Source organism: Salvelinus alpinus, chromosome 14, assembly GCF_045679555.1.
Source record: "Salvelinus alpinus chromosome 14, SLU_Salpinus.1, whole genome shotgun sequence".
Classification (NCBI taxonomy): Eukaryota; Metazoa; Chordata; class Actinopteri; order Salmoniformes; family Salmonidae; genus Salvelinus; species Salvelinus alpinus.
This window is the reverse complement of record NC_092099.1, coordinates 56,748,276-56,770,707: the sequence shown is the minus strand read 5'-3', so window position 1 is coordinate 56,770,707 and position 22,432 is coordinate 56,748,276. Positions and strand designations below refer to the sequence as shown.

Genomic DNA, 22,432 nt, shown 5'->3' with positions numbered 1-22,432 from the left:
CAGAGTAGACATTGACAGTTTGCCTATGGTAAGTGTTGGCCGTGTCAGACATTGACAGTTTGCCTATGGTAAGTGTTGGCTGTGTCAGAGCAGACATTGACAGTTTGCCTATGGTAAGTGTTGGCCGTGTCAGAGCAGACATTGACAGTTTGTCTATGGTAAGTGTTGGCCGTGTCAGACATTGACAGTTTGCTTATGGTAAGTGTTGGCCGTGTCAGAGTAGACATTGACAGCTTGCCTATGGTAAGTGTTGGCCGTGTCAGACATTGACAGTTTGTCTATGGTAAGTGTTGGCCGTGTCAGACATTGACAGTTTGTCTATGGTAAGTGTTGGCCGTGTCAGACATTGACAGTTTGCCTATGGTAAGTGTTGGCCGTGTCAGAGTAGACATTGACAGTTTGCCTATGGTAAGTGTTGGCTGTGTCAGAGTAGACATTGACAGCTTGCCTATGGTAAGTGTTGGCCGTGTCAGACATTGACAGTTTGCCTATGGTAAGTGTTGGCCGTGTCAGCCATTGACAGTTTGCCTATGGTAAGTGTTGGCCGTGTCAGCCATTGACAGTTTGCCTATGGTAAGTGTTGGCCGTGTCAGCCATTGACAGTTTGCCTATGGTAAGTGTTGGCCGTGTCAGACATTGACAGTTTGCCTATGGTAAGTGTTGGCCGTGTCAGAGTAGACATTGACAGTTTGCCTATGGTAAGTGTTGGCCGTGTCAGAGTAGACATGGACAGTTTGTCTATGGTAAGTGTTGGCTGTCTCAGAGCAGACATTGACAGTTTGCCTATGGTAAGTGTTGGCCGTGTCAGACATTGACAGTTTTCCTATGGTAAGTGTTGGCCGTGTCAGAGCAGACATTCACAGTTTGCCTATGGTAAGTGTTGGCCGTCTCAGAGCAGACATTGACAGTTTGCCTATGGTAAGTGTTGGCCGTCTCAGAGCAGACTGACAGTTTGCCTATGGTAAGTGTTTGCCGTGTCAGACATTGACAGTTTGCCTATGGTAAGTGTTGGCTGTGTCAGACATTGACAGTTTGCCTATGGTAAGTGTTGGCCGTGTCAGACATTGACAGTTTGCCTATGGTAAGTGTTGGCCGTGTCAGAGCAGACATTGACAGTTTGCCTATGGTAAGTGTTGGCTGTGTCAGACATTGACAGTTTGCCTATGGTAAGTGTTGGCCGTGTCAGACATTGACAGTTTGCCTATGGTAAGTGTTGGCCGTGTCAGCCATTGACAGTTTGCCTATGGTAAGTGTTGGCCGTGTCAGCCATTGACAGTTTGCCTATGGTAAGTGTTGGCCGTGTCAGACATTGACAGTTTGCCTATGGTAAGTGTTGGCCGTGTCAGAGTAGACATTGACAGTTTGCCTATGGTAAGTGTTGGCCGTGTCAGAGTAGACATTGACAGTTTGTCTATGGTAAGTGTTGGCCGTCTCAGAGCAGACATTGACAGTTTGTCTATGGTAAGTGTTGGCCGTGTCAGACATTGACAGTTTTCCTATGGTAAGTGTTGGCCGTGTCAGAGCAGACATTCACAGTTTGCCTATGGTAAGTGTTGGCCGTCTCAGAGCAGACATTGACAGTTTGCCTATGGTAAGTGTTGGCCGTCTCAGAGCAGACTGACAGTTTGCCTATGGTAAGTGTTTGCCGTGTCAGACATTGACAGTTTGCCTATGGTAAGTGTTGGCTGTGTCAGACATTGACAGTTTGCCTATGGTAAGTGTTGGCCGTGTCAGACATTGACAGTTTGCCTATGGTAAGTGTTGGCCGTGTCAGACATTGACAGTTTGCCTATGGTAAGTGTTGGCCGTGTCAGAGCAGACATTGACAGTTTGCCTATGGTAAGTGTTGGCTGTGTCAGACATTGACAGTTTGCCTATGGTAAATGTTGGCCGTGTCAGACATTGACAGTTTGCCTATGGTAAGTGTTGGCCGTCTCAGAACAGACATTGACAGTTTGCCTATGGTAAGTGTTGGCCGTGTCAGACATTGACAGTTTGCCTATGGTAAGTGTTGGCCGTCTCAGAGCAGACATTGACAGTTTGCCTATGGTAAGTGTTGGCCGTGTCAGAGTAGACATTGACAGTTTGCCTATGGTAAGTGTTGGCCGTGTCAGACATTGACAGTTTGCCTATGGTAAGTGTTGGCTGTGTCAGAGCAGACATTGACAGTTTGCCTATGGTAAGTGTTGGCCGTGTCAGAGCAGACATTGACAGTTTGTCTATGGTAAGTGTTGGCCGTGTCAGACATTGACAGTTTGCTTATGGTAAGTGTTGGCCGTGTCAGAGTAGACATTGACAGCTTGCCTATGGTAAGTGTTGGCCGTGTCAGACATTGACAGCTTGCCTATGGTAAGTGTTGGCCGTGTCAGACATTGACAGTTTGTCTATGGTAAGTGTTGGCCGTGTCAGACATTGACAGTTTGCCTATGGTAAGTGTTGGCCGTGTCAGAGTAGACATTGACAGTTTGCCTATGGTAAGTGTTGGCTCTGTCAGAGTAGACATTGACAGCTTGCCTATGGTAAGTGTTGGCTGTGTCAGAGTAGACATTGACAGCTTGCCTATGGTAAGTGTTGGCCGTCTCAGAGCAGACATTGACAGTTTGTCTATGGTAAGTGTTGGCCGTGTCAGAGCAGACATTGACAGTTTGCCTATGGTAAGTGTTGGCCGTGTCAGACATTGACAGTTTGCCTATGGTAAGTGTTGGCCGTGTCAGACATTGACAGTTTGCCTATGGTAAGTGTTGGCCGTGTCAGCGCAGACATTGACAGTTTGCCTATGGTAAGTGTTGGCCGTCTCAGACATTGAAAGCTTGCCTATGGTAAGTGTTGGCCGTGTCAGACATTGACAGTTTGCCTATGGTAAGTGTTGGCCGTGTCAGACATTGACAGTTTGCCTATGGTAAGTGTTGGCCGTGTCAGAGCAGACATTGACAGTTTGCCTATGGTAAGTGTTGGCTGTGTCAGACATTGACAGTTTGTCTATGGTAAGTGTTGGCCATGTCAGACATTGACAGTTTGCCTATGGTAAGTGTTGGCCGTGTCAGAGCAGACATTGACAGTTTGCCTATGGTAAGTGTTGGCTGTGTCAGAGCAGACATTGACAGTTTGTCTATGGTAAGTGTTGGCCGTGTCAGACATTGACAGTTTGTCTATGGTAAGTGTTGGCCGTGTCAGACATTGACAGTTTGCCTATGGTAAGTGTTGGCCGTGTCAGAGTAGACATTGACAGTTTGCCTATGGTAAGTGTTGGCCGTGTCAGAGTAGACATTGATAGTTTGCCTATGGTAAGTGTTGGCCGTGTCAGAGTAGACATTGACAGTTTGCCTATGGTAAGTGTTGGCCGTGTCAGAGTAGACATTGAAAATTTGCCTATGGTAAGTGTTGGCCGTGTCAGAGTAGACATTGACAGTTTGCCTATGGTAAGTGTTGGCCGTGTCAGAGTAGACATTGACAGTTTGCCTATGGTAAGTGTTGGCCGTGTCAGACATTGACAGTTTGCCTATGGTAAGTGTTGGCTGTGTCAGAGTAGACATTGACAGTTTGCCTATGGTAAGTGTTGGCTGTGTCAGAGCAGACATTGACAGTTTGTCTATGGTAAGTGTTGGCTGTGTCAGAGCAGACATTGACAGTTTGCCTATGGTAAGTGTTGGCCGTGTCAGAGTAGACATTGACCGTGTCAGAGCAGACATTGACAGTTTGCCTATGGTAAGTGTTGGCCGTGTCAGAGCAGACATTGACAGTTTGCCTATGGTAAGTGTTGGCCGTGTCAGAGCAGACATTGACAGCTTGCCTATGGTAAGTGTTGGCCGTGTCAGAGCAGACATTGACAGCTTGCCTATGGTAAGTGTTGGCCGTGTCAGACATTGACAGTTTGCCTATGGTAAGTGTTGGCCGTGTCAGAGCAGACATTGACAGCTTGCCTATGGTAAGTGTTGGCCGTGTCAGAGCAGACATTGACAGCTTGCCTATGGTAAGTGTTGGCCGTGTCAGACATTGACAGTTTGCCTATGGTAAGTGTTGGCCGTGTCAGAGCAGACATTGACAGCTTGCCTATGGTAAGTGTTGGCCGTCTCAGAGCAGACATTGACAGTTTGCCTATGGTAAGTGTTGGCCGTGTCAGACATTGACAGTTTGCCTATGGTAAGTGTTGGCCGTGTCAGAGCAGACATTGACAGCTTGCCTATGGTAAGTGTTGGCCGTGTCAGACATTGACAGTTTGCCTATGGTAAGTGTTGGCTGTGTCAGAGCAGACATTGACAGTTTGTCTATGGTAAGTGTTGGCTGTGTCAGAGCAGACATTGACAGTTTGTCTATGGTAAGTGTTGGCTGTGTCAGAGTAGACATTGACAGTTTGCCTATGGTAAGTGTTGGCTGTGTCAGAGCAGACATTGACAGTTTGTCTATGGTAAGTGTTGGCTGTGTCAGAGCAGACATTGACAGTTTGTCTATGGTAAGTGTTGGCTGTGTCAGAGTAGACATTGACAGCTTGCCTATGGTAAGTGTTGGCCGTGTCAGACATTGACAGTTTGTCTATGGTAAGTGTTGGCTGTGTCAGAGTAGACATTGACAGTTTGCCTATGGTAAGTGTTGGCTGTGTCAGAGCAGACATTGACAGTTTGTCTATGGTAAGTGTTGGCTGTGTCAGAGCAGACATTGACAGTTTGCCTATGGTAAGTGTTGGCTGTGTCAGAGCAGACAATGACAGTTTGTCTATGGTAAGTGTTGGCTGTGTCAGAGTAGACATTGACAGTTTGCCTATGGTAAGTGTTGGCTGTGTCAGAGTAGACATTGACAGTTTGCCTATGGTAAGTGTTGGCTGTGTCAGAGTAGACATTGACAGTTTGCCTATGGTAAGTGTTGGCTGTGTCAGAGTAGACATTGACAGTTTGCCTATGGTAAGTGTTGGCTGTGTCAGAGCAGACATTGACAGTTTGTCTATGGTAAGTGTTGGCTGTGTCAGAGTAGACATTGACAGTTTGTCTATGGTAAGTGTTGGCTGTGTCAGAGTAGACATTGACAGTTTGTCTATGGTAAGTGTTGGCTGTGTCAGAGCAGACAATGACAGTTTGTCTATGGTAAGTGTTGGCTGTGTCAGAGTAGACATTGACAGTTTGCCTATGGTAAGTGTTGGCTGTGTCAGAGCAGACATTGACAGTTTGTCTATGGTAAGTGTTGGCTGTGTCAGAGCAGACATTGACAGTTTGTCTATGGTAAGTGTTGGCTGTGTCAGAGTAGACATTGACAGCTTGCCTATGGTAAGTGTTGGCCGTGTCAGACATTGACAGTTTGTCTATGGTAAGTGTTGGCTGTGTCAGAGTAGACATTGACAGTTTGCCTATGGTAAGTGTTGGCTGTGTCAGAGTAGACATTGACAGTTTGCCTATGGTAAGTGTTGGCTGTGTCAGAGTAGACATTGACAGTTTGCCTATGGTAAGTGTTGGCTGTGTCAGAGTAGACATTGACAGTTTGCCTATGGTAAGTGTTGGCTGTGTCAGAGCAGACATTGACAGTTTGTCTATGGTAAGTGTTGGCTGTGTCAGAGTAGACATTGACAGTTTGTCTATGGTAAGTGTTGGCTGTGTCAGAGTAGACATTGACAGTTTGTCTATGGTAAGTGTTGGCTGTGTCAGAGCAGACAATGACAGTTTGTCTATGGTAAGTGTTGGCTGTGTCAGAGTAGACATTGACAGTTTGCCTATGGTAAGTGTTGGCTGTGTCAGAGTAGACATTGACAGTTTGCCTATGGTAAGTGTTGGCTGTGTCAGAGCAGACATTGACAGTTTGTCTATGGTAAGTGTTGGCTGTGTCAGAGCAGACATTGACAGTTTGCCTATGGTAAGTGTTGGCTGTGTCAGAGCAGACAATGACAGTTTGCCTATGGTAAGTGTTGGCCGTGTCAGACATTGACAGTTTGTCTATGGTAAGTGTTGGCTGTGTCAGAGTAGACATTGACAGTTTGTCTATGGTAAGTGTTGGCTGTGTCAGAGCAGACATTGACAGTTTGTCTATGGTAAGTGTTGGCTGTGTCAGAGTAGACATTGACAGTTTGTCTATGGTAAGTGTTGGCTGTGTCAGAGTAGACATTGACAGTTTGTCTATGGTAAGTGTTGGCTGTGTCAGAGCAGACAATGACAGTTTGTCTATGGTAAGTGTTGGCTGTGTCAGAGTAGACATTGACAGTTTGCCTATGGTAAGTGTTGGCTGTGTCAGAGTAGACATTGACAGTTTGCCTATGGTAAGTGTTGGCTGTGTCAGAGCAGACATTGACAGTTTGCCTATGGTAAGTGTTGGCTGTGTCAGAGCAGACAATGACAGTTTGCCTATGGTAAGTGTTGGCCGTGTCAGACATTGACAGTTTGTCTATGGTAAGTGTTGGCTGTGTCAGAGAAGAGACAAAGCAGGTACCTTGGCATTGAGCACCAGGAACAGGGGATGGTCAGGTGTGGCCTGGGCTCTCCACTGGAGAACATCCTGCATGTACAGGAACTATTGGAGACAACCAGGAGATACTCAGAATACAGACAGACCCAGGAGATACTCAGTATACAGACAGAACCAGGAGATCCCCAGTATACAGACAGACAGAACCAGGAGATTCTCAGTATACAGACAGACAGAACCAGGAGATTCTCAGTATACAGACAGACAGAACCAGGAGAAAATCAGTATACAGACAGAACCAGGAGAAACTCAGTATACAGACAGACAGAACCAGGAGAAACTCAGTATACAGACAGAACCAGGAGATACTCAGTATACAGACAGACCCAGGAGATACTCAGTATACAGACAGAACCAGGAGATTCTCAGTATACAGACAGACAGAACCAGGAGAAAATCAGTATACAGACAGAACCAGGAGATTCTCAGTATACAGACAGACAGAACCAGGAGAAAATCAGTATACAGACAGACAGAACCAGGAGAAACTCAGTATACAGACAGAACCAGGAGATACTCAGTATACAGACAGACCCAGGAGATACTCAGTATACAGACAGACCCAGGAGATACTCAGTATACAGACAGACCCAGGAGATACTCAGAATACAGATAGACCCAGGAGATACTCAGTATACAGACAGAACCAGGAGAAACTCAGTATACAGACAGACAGAAACCAGGAGATACTCAGAATACAGACAGACCCAGGAGATACTCAGTATACAGACAGACAGAAACCAGGAGATACTCAGAATACAGACAGACCCAGGAGATCCTCAGTATACAGACAGAACCAGGAGATCCTCAGTATACAGACAGAACCAGGAGAAACTCAGTATACAGACAGAACCAGGAGAAACTCAGTATACAGACATACAGAAACCAGGAGAAACTCAGTATACAGACAGACAGAACCAGGAGATCCTCAGTATACAGACAGACCCAGGAGATACTCAGAATACAGACAGACCCAGGAGATACTCAGTATACAGACAGAACCAGGAGAAACTCAGTATACAGACAGAAACCAGGAGATACTCAGTATACAGACAGACAGAACCAGGATATACTCAGTATACAGACAGACAGAACCAGGAGAAACTCAGTATACAGACAGACAGAAACCAGGAAATACTCAGAATACAGACAGACCCACGAGATACTCAGTATACAGACAGAACCAGGAGAAACTCAGTATACAGACAGACAGAAACCAGGAGATACTCAGTATACAGACAGACAGAACCAGGAGATCCTCAGTATACAGACAGACAGAAACCAGGAAATACTCAGAATACAGACAGACCCACGAGATGCTCAGTATACAGACAGAACCAGGAGAAACTCAGTATACAGACAGACAGTAACCAGGAGATACTCAGTATACAGACAGACAGAACCAGGAGATCCTCAGTAGACAGACAGAAAGAACCAGGAGATCCTCAGTATACAGACAGACAGCACCAGGATATACTCAGTATACAGACAGACAGAACCAGGAGAAACTCAGTATACAGACAGAACCAGGAGAAACTTAGTATACAGACAGAACCAGGAGATACTCAGTATACAGACAGAGAGAACCAGGATATATTCAGTATACAGACAGAACCAGGAGTAGCTCAGTATACAGACAGAACCACGAGTAGCTCAGTATACAGACAGACAGAACCAGGAGAAACTCAGTATACAGACAGAACCAGGAGATACTCAGTATACAGACAGACAGAACCAAGGAGATCCTCAGTATACAGACAGACAGACAGAACCAGGAGATCCTCAGTATAAAGACAGAACCAGGAGATCCTCAGTATACAGACAGATGGAACCAGGAGATCCTCAGTATACAGACAGACGGAACCAGGAGATACTCAGTATACAGACAGACAGAACCAGGAGATACTCAGTATACAGACAGACAGAACCAGGAGATACTCAGTATACAGACAGACAGAACCAGGAGATCCTCAGTATACAGACAGACAGAACCAGGAGATCCTCAGTATACAGACAGACAGAACCAGGAGATCCTCAGTATACAGACAGAACCAGGAGATCCTCAGTATACAGACAGAACCAGGAGATCCTCAGTATACAGACAGAACCAGGAGATCCTCAGTATACAGACAGAACCAGGAGATCCTCAGTATACAGACAGAACTAGGAGATCCTCAGTATACAGACAGACAGAACCATGATATCCTCAGTATACAGACAGAACTAGGAGATCCTCAGTATACAGACAGAACTAGGAGATCCTCAGTATACAGACGGAACCAGGAGATCCTCAGTATACAGACAGACGGAACCAGGATATCCTCAGTATACAGACAGACGGAACCAGGATATCCTCAGTATACAGACAGACGGAACCAGGAGATCCTCAGTATACAGACAGACAGAACCAGGAGATCCTCAGTATACAGACAGAACCAGGAGATCCTCAGTATACAGACAGAACCAGGAGATCCTCAGTATACAGACAGAACCAGGAGATCCTCAGTATACAGACAGACAGAACCAGAAGATCCTCAGTATACAGACTGAACCAGGAGAACCTCAGTATACAGACTGAACCAGGAGAACCTCAGTATACAGACAGAACCAGGAGATCCTCAATATACAGACAGACGGAACCAGGAGATCCTCAGTATACAGACAGACAGAACCAGGAGATTCTCAGTATACAGACAGACAGAACCAGGAGACACTCAGTATACAGACAGACGGAACCAGGATATCCTCAGTATACAGACAGACAGAACCAGGAGATACTCAGTATACAGACAGAACCATGATATCCTCAGTATACAGACAGAACCATGATATCCTCAGTATACAGACAGAACCATGATATCCTCAGTATACAGACAGACAGAACCAGGAGATCCTCAGTATACAGACAGACAGAACCAGGAGATCCTCAGTATACAGATAGAACTAGGAGATCCTCAGTATACAGACAGAACTAGGAGATCCTCTGTATACAGACAGAACTAGGAGATCCTCAGTATACAGATAGAACCAGGAGATCCTCAGTATACAGACAGAACCAGGAGATCCTCAGTATACAGACAGAACTAGGAGATCCTCAGTATACAGACAGAACCAGGAGATCCTCAGTATACAGACAGACGGAACCAGGAAATCCTCAGTATACAGACAGACGGAACCAGGAGATCCTCAGTAGACAGACAGAACCAGGAGATACTCAGTATACAGACAGACAGAACCAGGAGATACTCAGTATACAGACAGACAGAACCAGGATATCCTCAGTATACAGACAGACAGAACCAGGATATCCTCAGTATACAGACTGAACCAGGATATCCTCAGTATACAGACTGAACCAGGAGAACCTCAGTATACAGACTGAACCAGGAGAACCTCAATATACAGAGAGACGGAACCAGGAGATCCTCAGTATACACAGACAGAACCAGGAGAAACTCAGTATACAGACAGACAGAACCAGGATATCCTCAGTATACAGACAGACAGAACCAGGATATCCTCAGTATACAGACTGAACCAGGATATCCTCAGTATACAGACAGAACTAGGAGATCCTCAGTATACAGACGGAACCAGGAGATCCTCAGTATACAGACAGACGGAACCAGGAGATCCTCAGTAGACAGACAGAACCAGGAGATCCTCAGTAGACAGACAGAACCAGGATATCCTCAGTATACAGACAGACGGAACCAGGATATCCTCAGTATACAGACAGACCCAGGAGATACTCAGTATACAGACAGACAAAACTAGGAGATCCTCAGTATACAGACGGAACCAGGATATCCTCAGTATACAGACAGAACCATGATATCCTCAGTATACAGACAGACGGAACCAGGATATCCTCAGTATACAGACAGACCCAGGAGATACTCAGTATACAGACAGACAAAACTAGGAGATCCTCAGTATACAGACGGAACCAGGATATCCTCAGTATACAGACAGAACCAGGAGATCCTCAGTATACAGACAGAACCATGATATCCTCAGTATACAGACAGACAGAAACCAGGAGATACTCAGAATACAGACAGACCCACGAGATACTCAGTATACAGACAGAACCAGGAGAAACTCAGTATACAGACAGACAGAAACCAGGAGATACTCAGTATACAGACAGACAGAACCAGGATATACTCAGTATACAGACAGACAGAACCAGGAGAAACTCAGTATACAGACAGACAGAAACCAGGAGATACTCAGAATACAGACAGACCCACGAGATACTCAGTATACAGACAGAACCAGGAGAAACTCAGTATACAGACAGACAGAAACCAGGAGATACTCAGTATACAGACAGACAGAACCAGGAGATCCTCAGTATACAGACAGACAGAAACCAGGAAATACTCAGAATACAGACAGACCCACGAGATACTCAGTATACAGACAGAACCAGGAGAAACTCAGTATACAGACAGAAACCAGGAGATACTCAGTATACAGACAGACAGAACCAGGATATACTCAGTATACAGACAGACAGAACCAGGAGAAACTCAGTATACAGACAGACAGAAACCAGGAGATCCTCAGTATACAGACAGACAGAACCAGGAGATCCTCAGTATACAGACAGACAGAAACCAGGAAATACTCAGAATACAGACAGACCCACGAGATACTCAGTATACAGACAGAACCAGGATAAACTCAGTATACAGACAGACAGTAACCAGGAGTTCCTCAGTAGACAGACAGAAAGAACCAGGAGATCCTCAGTATACAGACAGACAGAACCAGGAGATCCTCAGTATACAGACAGAACCAGGAGAAACTCAGTATACAGACAGACAGAACCAGGAGAAACTCAGTATACAGACAGAACCAGGAGAAACTTAGTATACAGACAGAACCAGGAGATGCTCAGTATACAGACAGAGAGAACCAGGATATATTCAGTATACAGACAGAACCAGGAGTAGCTCAGTATACAGACAGAACCAGGAGTAGCTCAGTATACAGACAGACAGAACCAGGAGAAACTCAGTATACAGACAGAACCAGAAAATACTCAGTATACAGACAGAACCAGGAGATACTCAGTATACAGACAGACAGAACCAGGAGATACTCAGTATACAGACAGACAGAACCAGGAGATACTCAGTATACAGACAGACAGAACCAGGAGATCCTCAGTATACAGACAGACAGAACCAGGAGATCCTCAGTATACAGACAGAACCAGGAGATCCTCAGTATACAGACAGACAGAACCAGGAGATCCTCAGTAGACAGACAGAACCAGGAGATCCTCAGTATACAGACAGAACCAGGAGATCCTCAGTATACAGACAGAACCAGGAGATCCTCAGTATACAGACAGAACCAGAGGATCCTCAGTATACAGACAGAACCAGGAGATCCTCAGTATACAGACAGAACTAGGAGATCCTCAGTATACAGACAGACAGAACCATGATATCCTCAGTTAACAGACAGAACTAGGAGATCCTCAGTATACAGACAGAACTAGGAGATCCTCAGTATACAGACGGAACCAGGAGATCCTCAGTATACAGACAGACGGAACCAGGATATCCTCAGTATACAGACAGACAGAACCAGGATATCCTCAGTATACAGACAGACAGAACCAGGAGATCCTCAGTATACAGACAGACAGAACCAGGAGATCCTCAGTATACAGACAGACAGAACCAGGAGATCCTCAGTATACAGACTGAACCAGGAGAACCTCAGTATACAGACAGACAGAACCAGAAGATCCTCAGTATACAGACTGAACCAGGAGAACCTCAGTATACAGACTGAACCAGGAGAACCTCAGTATACAGACAGAACCAGGAGATCCTCAATATACAGACAGACGGAACCAGGAGATCCTCAGTATACAGACAGACAGAACCAGGAGATCCTCAGTATACAGACAGACAGAACCAGGAGACACTCAGTATACAGACAGACGGAACCAGGATATCCTCAGTATACAGACAGACAGAACCAGGAGATACTCAGTATACAGACAGAACCATGATATCCTCAGTATACAGACAGAACCATGATATCCTCAGTATACAGACAGAACCATGATATCCTCAGTATACAGACAGACAGAACCAGGAGATCCTCAGTATACAGACAGACAGAACCAGGAGATCCTCAGTATACAGATAGAACTAGGAGATCCTCAGTATACAGACAGAACTAGGAGATCCTCTGTATACAGACAGAACTAGGAGATCCTCAGTATACAGATAGAACCAGGAGATCCTCAGTATACAGACAGAACCAGGAGATCCTCAGTATACAGACAGAACTAGGAGATCCTCAGTATACAGACAGAACTAGGAGATCCTCAGTATACAGACAGAACCAGGAGATCCTCAGTATACAGACAGACGGAACCAGGAGATCCTCAGTAGACAGACAGAACCAGGAGATACTCAGTATACAGACAGACAGAACCAGGATATCCTCAGTATACAGACAGACAGAACCAGGATATCCTCAGTATACAGACAGACAGAACCAGGATATCCTCAGTATACAGACTGAACCAGGATATCCTCATTATACAGACTGAACCAGGAGAACCTCAGTATACAGACTGAACCAGGAGAACCTCAGTATACAGACAGAACCAGGAGATCCTCAATATACAGAGAGACGGAACCAGGAGATCCTCAGTATACACAGACAGAACCAGGAGAAACTCAGTATACAGACAGACAGAACCAGGAGATCCTCAGTATACAGACAGACAGAACCAGGAGCTCCTCAGTATACAGACAGACAGAACCAGGAGATCCTCAGTATACAGACAGACAGAACCAGGAGATACTCAGTATACAGACAGAACTAGGATATCCTCAGTATACAGACAGAACTAGGAGATCCTCAGTATACAGACGGAACCAGGAGATATTCAGTATACAGACAGACGGAACCAGGAGATCCTCAGTAGACAGACAGAACCAGGAGATCCTCAGTATACAGACAGACGGAACCAGGATATCCTCAGTATACAGACAGACCCAGGAGATACTCAGTATACAGACAGACAAAACTAGGAGATCCTCAGTATACAGACAGAACCAGGAGATCCTCAGTATACAGACAGAACCAGGAGATCCTCAGTATACAGACAGAACCATGATATCCTCAGTATACAGACAGACAGAACCAGGAGATCCTCAGTATACAGACAGACAGAACCAGGAGATCCTCAGTATACAGACAGAACTAGGAGATCCTCAGTATACAGACAGAACTAGGAGATCCTCAGTATACAGACAGAACCAGGAGATCCTCAGTATACAGACAGACAGAACCAGGAGATCCTCAGTATACAGACAGACAGAACCAGGAGATCCTCAGTATACAGACAGAACTAGGAGATCCTCAGTATACAGACAGACAGAACCAGGATATCCTCAGTATACAGACTGAACCAGGATATCCTCAGTATACAGACAGAACTAGGAGATCCTCAGTATACAGACGGAACCAGGAGATCCTCAGTATACAGACAGACGGAACCAGGAGATCCTCAGTAGACAGACAGAACCAGGAGATCCTCAGTAGACAGACAGAACCAGGATATCCTCAGTATACAGACAGACGGAACCAGGATATCCTCAGTATACAGACAGACCCAGGAGATACTCAGTATACAGACAGACAAAACTAGGAGATCCTCAGTATACAGACGGAACCAGGATATCCTCAGTATACAGACAGAACCATGATATCCTCAGTATACAGACAGACGGAACCAGGATATCCTCAGTATACAGACAGACCCAGGAGATACTCAGTATACAGACAGACAAAACTAGGAGATCCTCAGTATACAGACGGAACCAGGATATCCTCAGTATACAGACAGAACCAGGAGATCCTCAGTATACAGACAGAACCATGATATCCTCAGTATACAGACAGACAGAAACCAGGAGATACTCAGAATACAGACAGACCCACGAGATACTCAGTATACAGACAGAACCAGGAGAAACTCAGTATACAGACAGACAGAAACCAGGAGATACTCAGTATACAGACAGACAGAACCAGGATATACTCAGTATACAGACAGACAGAACCAGGAGAAACTCAGTATACAGACAGACAGAAACCAGGAGATACTCAGAATACAGACAGACCCACGAGATACTCAGTATACAGACAGAACCAGGAGAAACTCAGTATACAGACAGACAGAAACCAGGAGATACTCAGTATACAGACAGACAGAACCAGGAGATCCTCAGTATACAGACAGACAGAAACCAGGAAATACTCAGAATACAGACAGACCCACGAGATACTCAGTATACAGACAGAACCAGGAGAAACTCAGTATACAGACAGAAACCAGGAGATACTCAGTATACAGACAGACAGAACCAGGATATACTCAGTATACAGACAGACAGAACCAGGAGAAACTCAGTATACAGACAGACAGAAACCAGGAGATCCTCAGTATACAGACAGACAGAACCAGGAGATCCTCAGTATACAGACAGACAGAAACCAGGAAATACTCAGAATACAGACAGACCCACGAGATACTCAGTATACAGACAGAACCAGGATAAACTCAGTATACAGACAGACAGTAACCAGGAGTTCCTCAGTAGACAGACAGAAAGAACCAGGAGATCCTCAGTATACAGACAGACAGAACCAGGAGATCCTCAGTATACAGACAGAACCAGGAGAAACTCAGTATACAGACAGACAGAACCAGGAGAAACTCAGTATACAGACAGAACCAGGAGAAACTTAGTATACAGACAGAACCAGGAGATGCTCAGTATACAGACAGAGAGAACCAGGATATATTCAGTATACAGACAGAACCAGGAGTAGCTCAGTATACAGACAGAACCAGGAGTAGCTCAGTATACAGACAGACAGAACCAGGAGAAACTCAGTATACAGACAGAACCAGAAAATACTCAGTATACAGACAGAACCAGGAGATACTCAGTATACAGACAGACAGAACCAGGAGATACTCAGTATACAGACAGACAGAACCAGGAGATACTCAGTATACAGACAGACAGAACCAGGAGATCCTCAGTATACAGACAGACAGAACCAGGAGATCCTCAGTATACAGACAGACAGAACCAGGAGATCCTCAGTATACAGACAGAACCAGGAGATCCTCAGTATACAGACAGACAGAACCAGGAGATCCTCAGTAGACAGACAGAACCAGGAGATCCTCAGTATACAGACAGAACCAGGAGATCCTCAGTATACAGACAGAACCAGAGGATCCTCAGTATACAGACAGAACCAGGAGATCCTCAGTATACAGACAGAACTAGGAGATCCTCAGTATACAGACAGACAGAACCATGATATCCTCAGTTAACAGACAGAACTAGGAGATCCTCAGTATACAGACAGAACTAGGAGATCCTCAGTATACAGACGGAACCAGGAGATCCTCAGTATACAGACAGACGGAACCAGGATATCCTCAGTATACAGACAGACAGAACCAGGATATCCTCAGTATACAGACAGACAGAACCAGGAGATCCTCAGTATACAGACAGACAGAACCAGGAGATCCTCAGTATACAGACAGACAGAACCAGGAGATCCTCAGTATACAGACTGAACCAGGAGAACCTCAGTATACAGACAGACAGAACCAGAAGATCCTCAGTATACAGACTGAACCAGGAGAACCTCAGTATACAGACTGAACCAGGAGAACCTCAGTATACAGACAGAACCAGGAGATCCTCAATATACAGACAGACGGAACCAGGAGATCCTCAGTATACAGACAGACAGAACCAGGAGATCCTCAGTATACAGACAGACAGAACCAGGAGACACTCAGTATACAGACAGACGGAACCAGGATATCCTCAGTATACAGACAGACAGAACCAGGAGATACTCAGTATACAGACAGAACCATGATATCCTCAGTATACAGACAGAACCATGATATCCTCAGTATACAGACAGAACCATGATATCCTCAGTATACAGACAGACAGAACCAGGAGATCCTCAGTATACAGACAGACAGAACCAGGAGATCCTCAGTATACAGATAGAACTAGGAGATCCTCAGTATACAGACAGAACTAGGAGATCCTCTGTATACAGACAGAACTAGGAGATCCTCAGTATACAGATAGAACCAGGAGATCCTCAGTATACAGACAGAACCAGGAGATCCTCAGTATACAGACAGAACTAGGAGATCCTCAGTATACAGACAGAACTAGGAGATCCTCAGTATACAGACAGAACCAGGAGATCCTCAGTATACAGACAGACGGAACCAGGAGATCCTCAGTAGACAGACAGAACCAGGAGATACTCAGTATACAGACAGACAGAACCAGGATATCCTCAGTATACAGACAGACAGAACCAGGATATCCTCAGTATACAGACAGACAGAACCAGGATATCCTCAGTATACAGACTGAACCAGGATATCCTCAGTATACAGACTGAACCAGGAGAACCTCAGTATACAGACTGAACCAGGAGAACCTCAGTATACAGACAGAACCAGGAGATCCTCAATATACAGAGAGACGGAACCAGGAGATCCTCAGTATACACAGACAGAACCAGGAGAAACTCAGTATACAGACAGACAGAACCAGGAGATCCTCAGTATACAGACAGACAGAACCAGGAGCTCCTCAGTATACAGACAGACAGAACCAGGAGATCCTCAGTATACAGACAGACAGAACCAGGAGATACTCAGTATACAGACAGAACTAGGATATCCTCAGTATACAGACAGAACTAGGAGATCCTCAGTATACAGACGGAACCAGGAGATATTCAGTATACAGACAGACGGAACCAGGAGATCCTCAGTAGACAGACAGAACCAGGAGATCCTCAGTATACAGACAGACGGAACCAGGATATCCTCAGTATACAGACAGACCCAGGAGATACTCAGTATACAGACAGACAAAACTAGGAGATCCTCAGTATACAGACAGAACCAGGAGATCCTCAGTATACAGACAGAACCAGGAGATCCTCAGTATACAGACAGAACCATGATATCCTCAGTATACAGACAGACAGAACCAGGAGATCCTCAGTATACAGACAGACAGAACCAGGAGATCCTCAGTATACAGACAGAACTAGGAGATCCTCAGTATACAGACAGAACTAGGAGATCCTCAGTATACAGACAGAACCAGGAGATCCTCAGTATACAGACAGACAGAACCAGGAGATCCTCAGTATACAGACAGACAGAACCAGGAGATCCTCAGTATACAGACAGAACTAGGAGATCCTCAGTATACAGACAGAACTAGGAGATCCTCAGTATACAGACAGAACCATGAGATCCTCAGTATACAGACAGAACCAGGAGATCCTCAGAATACAGACAGAACTAGGAGATACTCAGTATACAGACAGAACAGCAGTTACCTGTGTGACCAGGTGATAGGTGAAGAGGAATGGTCTGTACCTTACATGTCTCTGTGTGTCCAGGTGAAAGGTGATAGGTGAGGAGGGATGATCTGTACCTTACGTGCCTGGTCATTGTCCTCTAGTTGAGCCACGTCTCTCCCACAGGCCTGAGCAATCCTCTTCCCTGCTACCAGGTTCCCCACGATCATAGAGGCAGGACCCACCTCTGTCCAACACACATCATCATCACCACAATCATCATCACAATCATCATCCTCACCACCACCACCACCTCTGTTCATCAACATCAGAATGTTGATATTTGTTTCCTCCTGAATAGATGTTGAACAGTATATAGGTTCTGAACAGTATATAGTTCTAACAGTAGGTTCTGAACAGTATATAGGTTCTGAACAGTATATAGTTCTAACAGTAGGTTCTGAACAGTATATAGTTCTAACAGTAGGTTCTGAACAGTATATAGTTCTAACAGTAGGTTCTGAACAGTATATAGTTCTAACAGTAGGTTCTGAACAGTATATAGTTCTAAAAGTAGGTTCTGAACAGTAGGTTCTGAACAGTATATAGTTCTCAAAAGTATATAGTTCTAACAGTAGGTTCTGAACAGTATATAGTTCTAACAGTAGGTTCTGAACAGTATATAGTTCTAACAGTAGGTTCTCAACAGTATATAGTTCTAAAAGTAGGTTCTGAACAGTAAATAGTTCTAACAGTAGGTTCTGAACAGTATATAGTTCTAACAGTAGGTTCTGAACAGTATATAGTTCTAACAGTAGGTTCTGAACAGTATATAGTTCTAACAGTAGGTTCTGAACAGTACATAGTTTTAACAGTAGGTTCTGAACAGTATATAGTTCTAACAGTAGGTTCTGAACAGTATACAGTTCTAACAGTAGGTTCTGAACAGTATACAGTTCTAACAGTAGGTTCTGAACAGTATACAGTTCTAACAGTAGGTTCTAACAGTATACAGTTCTAACAGTAGGATCTGAATAGTAAATAGTTCTAACAGTAGGTTCTGTACAGTATGTAGTTCTAACAGTATGTAGTTCTAACAGTATGTAGTTCTAACAGTATATAGTTCTAACAGTATATAGTTCTAACAGTATATAGTTCAAACAGTAGGTTCTAACAGTATATAGTTCTAACAGTATATAGTTCTAACAGTAGGTTCTAACAGTATATAGTTCTAACAGTATATAGTTCTAACAGTATATAGTTCTAACAGTATATAGTTCTAACAGTATATAGTTCTAACAGTATATAGTTCTAACAGTAGGTTCTAACAGTATATAGTTCTAACAGTAGGTTCTAACAGTAGGTTCTAACAGTAGGTTCTAACAGTATATAGTTCTAACAGTATATAGTTCTAACAGTATATAGTTCTAACAGTATATAGTTCTAACAGTATATAGTTCTAACAGTATATAGTTCTAACAGTAGGTTCTGAACAGTATATAGTTTTAACAGTAGGTTCTGAACAGTATATAGTTCTAACAGTAGGTTCTCAACAGTATATAGTTCTAACAGTAGGTTATAACAGTATATAGTTCTAACAGTAGGTTATAACAGTATATAGTTCTAACAGTATGTTCTGAACAGTATATAGTTCTAACAGTAGGTTCTGAACAGTATATAGTTCTAACAGTAGGTTCTGAACAGTATATAGTTCTAACAGTAGGTTCTGAACAGTATATCGTTTTATCAGTAGGTTCTGAACAGTATATAGTTCTAACAGTATGTTCTGAACAGTATATAGTTCTAACAGTAGGTTCTGAACAGTATATAGTTCTATCAGTAGGTTCTGAACAGTATATAGTTTTAACAGTAGGTTCTGAACAGTATATAGTTCTAACAGTATATAGTTCGAATTGCAGGTTCTGAACAGTATATAGTTCTAACAGTAGGTTCTGAACAGTATATAGTTCTAACAGTAGGTTCTGAACATTATATAGTTCTAACAGTAGGTTCTGAACATTATATAGTTCTAACAGTAGGTTCTGAACAGTATATAGTTCTAACAGTATATAGATCTAACAGTATATAGTTCTAACAGTATATAGTTCTAACAGCAGGTTCTGAACAGTATATAGTTCTGAACAGTAGGTTCTCAACAGTATATAGTTCTAACAGCAGGTTCTCAACAGTATATAGTTCTAACAGTGTATAGTTCTAATTGCAGGTTCTGAACAGTATATAGTTCTAACAGTAGGTTCTCAACAGTATATAGTTCTAAAAGCAGGTTCTCAACAGTATATAGTTCTAACAGTGTATAGTTCTAATTGCAGGTTCTGAACAGTATATAATTCTAACAGTAGGTTCTGAACAGTATATAATTCTAACAGTAGGTTCTGAACAGTATATAGTTCTATCAGTAGGTTCTGAACAGTATATAGTTCTATCAGTAGGTTCTGAACAGTATATAGTTCTAACAGTAGGTTCTGAACAGTATATAGTTCTAACAGTATATAGTTCGAATTGCAGGTTCTGAACAGTATATAGTTCTAACAGTAGGTTCTGAACAGTATATAGTTCTAACAGTAGGTTCTGAACATTATATAGTTCTAACAGTAGGTTCTGAACAGTATATAGTTCTAACAGCAGGTTCTGAACACTATATAGTTCTAACAGTAGGTTCTCAACAGTATATAGTTCTAACAGTAGGTTCTCAACAGTATATAGTTCTAACAGTAGGTTCTGAACAGTATATAGTTCTAACAGTAGGTTCTGAACAGTATATAAGTCTAACAGTAGGTTCTGAACAGTATATAGTTCTAACAGTATATAGTTCTAATTGCAGGTTCTGAACAGTATATAGTTCTAACAGTAGGTTCTAACATTATATAGTTCTAACAGTATATAGTTCTAACAGTATATAGTACTAACAGTATATAGTACTAACAGTAGGTTCTGAACAGTATATAGTTCTAACAGTATATAGTTCTAACAGTATACATTATATAGTTCTAACAGTATATAGTTCTAACAGTATATAGTACTAACAGTAGGTTCTGAACAGTATATAGTTCTAACAGTATATAGTTCTGAACAGTATATAGTTCCAACAGTATATAGTTCTAACAGTATATAGTTCTAACAGCAGGTTCTGAACAGTATATAGTTCTAACAGTAGGTTCTAACATTATATAGTTCTAACAGTATATAGTTCTAACAGTATATAGTACTAACAGTAGGTTCTGAACAGTATATCGTTCTAACAGTATATAGTTCTGAAGAGTATATAGTTCCAACAGTATATAGTTCTAACAGTATATAGTTCTAACAGTATATAGTTCTAACAGTAGGTTCTGAACAGTAGACTGGTAGAACATTCAGACACAACCAGTGACACATTTTGGAGCCTTGATTTAAAAGTCCCATCCTACCTGGTTGTTTCTGCCGTGGTTTGGGCAGGTTGGTAACACAGCTGTGGGGACACATGAGGACGTTACAGGGGTGGAGAGCTCCTTCCAGAAACCTCTGTTTGGTCTCTGAGATATGGATCCCCCCCAGCGGAGCCTTGGGCATTGTGTTGGCAGGGACAAGAGCTAGACAGTACACCCCCACCTGGTGAATACTGTCTATAGCCTGTAGAAAATACAATAGACATGTTGACATGGACAAGAGCTAGACAGTACACCCCCACCTGGTGAATACTGTCTATAGCCTGTAGAAATAACAATAGACATGTTGACATGGACAAGAGCTAGGCAGTACACCCCCACCTGGTGAATACGGTCTATAGCCTGTAGAAAATACAATAGACATGTTGACATGGACAAGAGCTAGGCAGTACACCCCCACCTGGTGAATACTGTCTATAGCCTGTAGAAAATTCAATAGACATGTTGACATGGACAAGAGCTAGACAGTACACCCCCACCTGGTGAATACTGTCTATAGCCTGTAGAAATAACAATAGACATGTTGACATGGACAAGAGCTAGACAGTACACCCCCACCTGGTGAATACTGTCTATAGCCTGTAGAAAATACAGCCTGACAGACAGGAGGGGTTACTAGATGTGTGTTCCATATATTGATTTGACTCAGAACATCATGCAGCTTTAAATGGACCTGAAGAGGTGTTGTATACATGATGTATATATACTGTGTTGTATACATGATGTATATATACTGTGTTGTATACATGATGTATATATACTGTGTTGTATACATGATGTATATATACTGTGTTGTGTACATGATGTATATATACTGTGTTGTACCTGAAGAGGTGTTGTATACATGATGTATATATACTGTGTTGTATACATGATGTATATATACTGTGTTGTGTACATGATGTATATATACTGTGTTGTACCTGAAGAGGTGTTGTATATATACTGTGTTGTATACATGATGTATATATACTGTGTTGTACCTGAAGAGGTGTTGTATACATGATGTATATATACTGTGTTGTATACATGATGTATATATATATATACTGTGTTGTACCTGAAGAGGTGTTGTATACATGATGTATATATACTGTGTTGTATACATGATGTAT

At 43.2% G+C, this 22,432-nt stretch overlaps 1 protein-coding gene across 5 annotated transcripts in view; it reads right to left on the bottom strand.

Annotated features, from left to right (window-relative positions):
- dip2a (disco-interacting protein 2 homolog A) overlaps positions 1–22,432 on the bottom strand; it is a 275,105-nt gene that overhangs the window by 58,688 nt on the left and 193,985 nt on the right. For 3 of the 5 annotated variants that reach the window (XM_071341937.1, XM_071341940.1, XM_071341939.1), the window contains 3 exons: positions 21,300–21,501; positions 18,009–18,118; positions 6,406–6,486 (listed from right to left, as the gene is read on the bottom strand). In XM_071341937.1, the coding sequence (XP_071198038.1) occupies positions 6,406–6,486; positions 18,009–18,118; positions 21,300–21,501 (393 nt within the window). Of the gene's footprint in view, positions 1–6,405; positions 6,487–18,008; positions 18,119–21,299; positions 21,502–21,522; positions 21,897–22,432 lie in introns of those variants that run through there. The other 2 variants (XM_071341938.1, XM_071341941.1) reach the window with 2 other exon arrangements.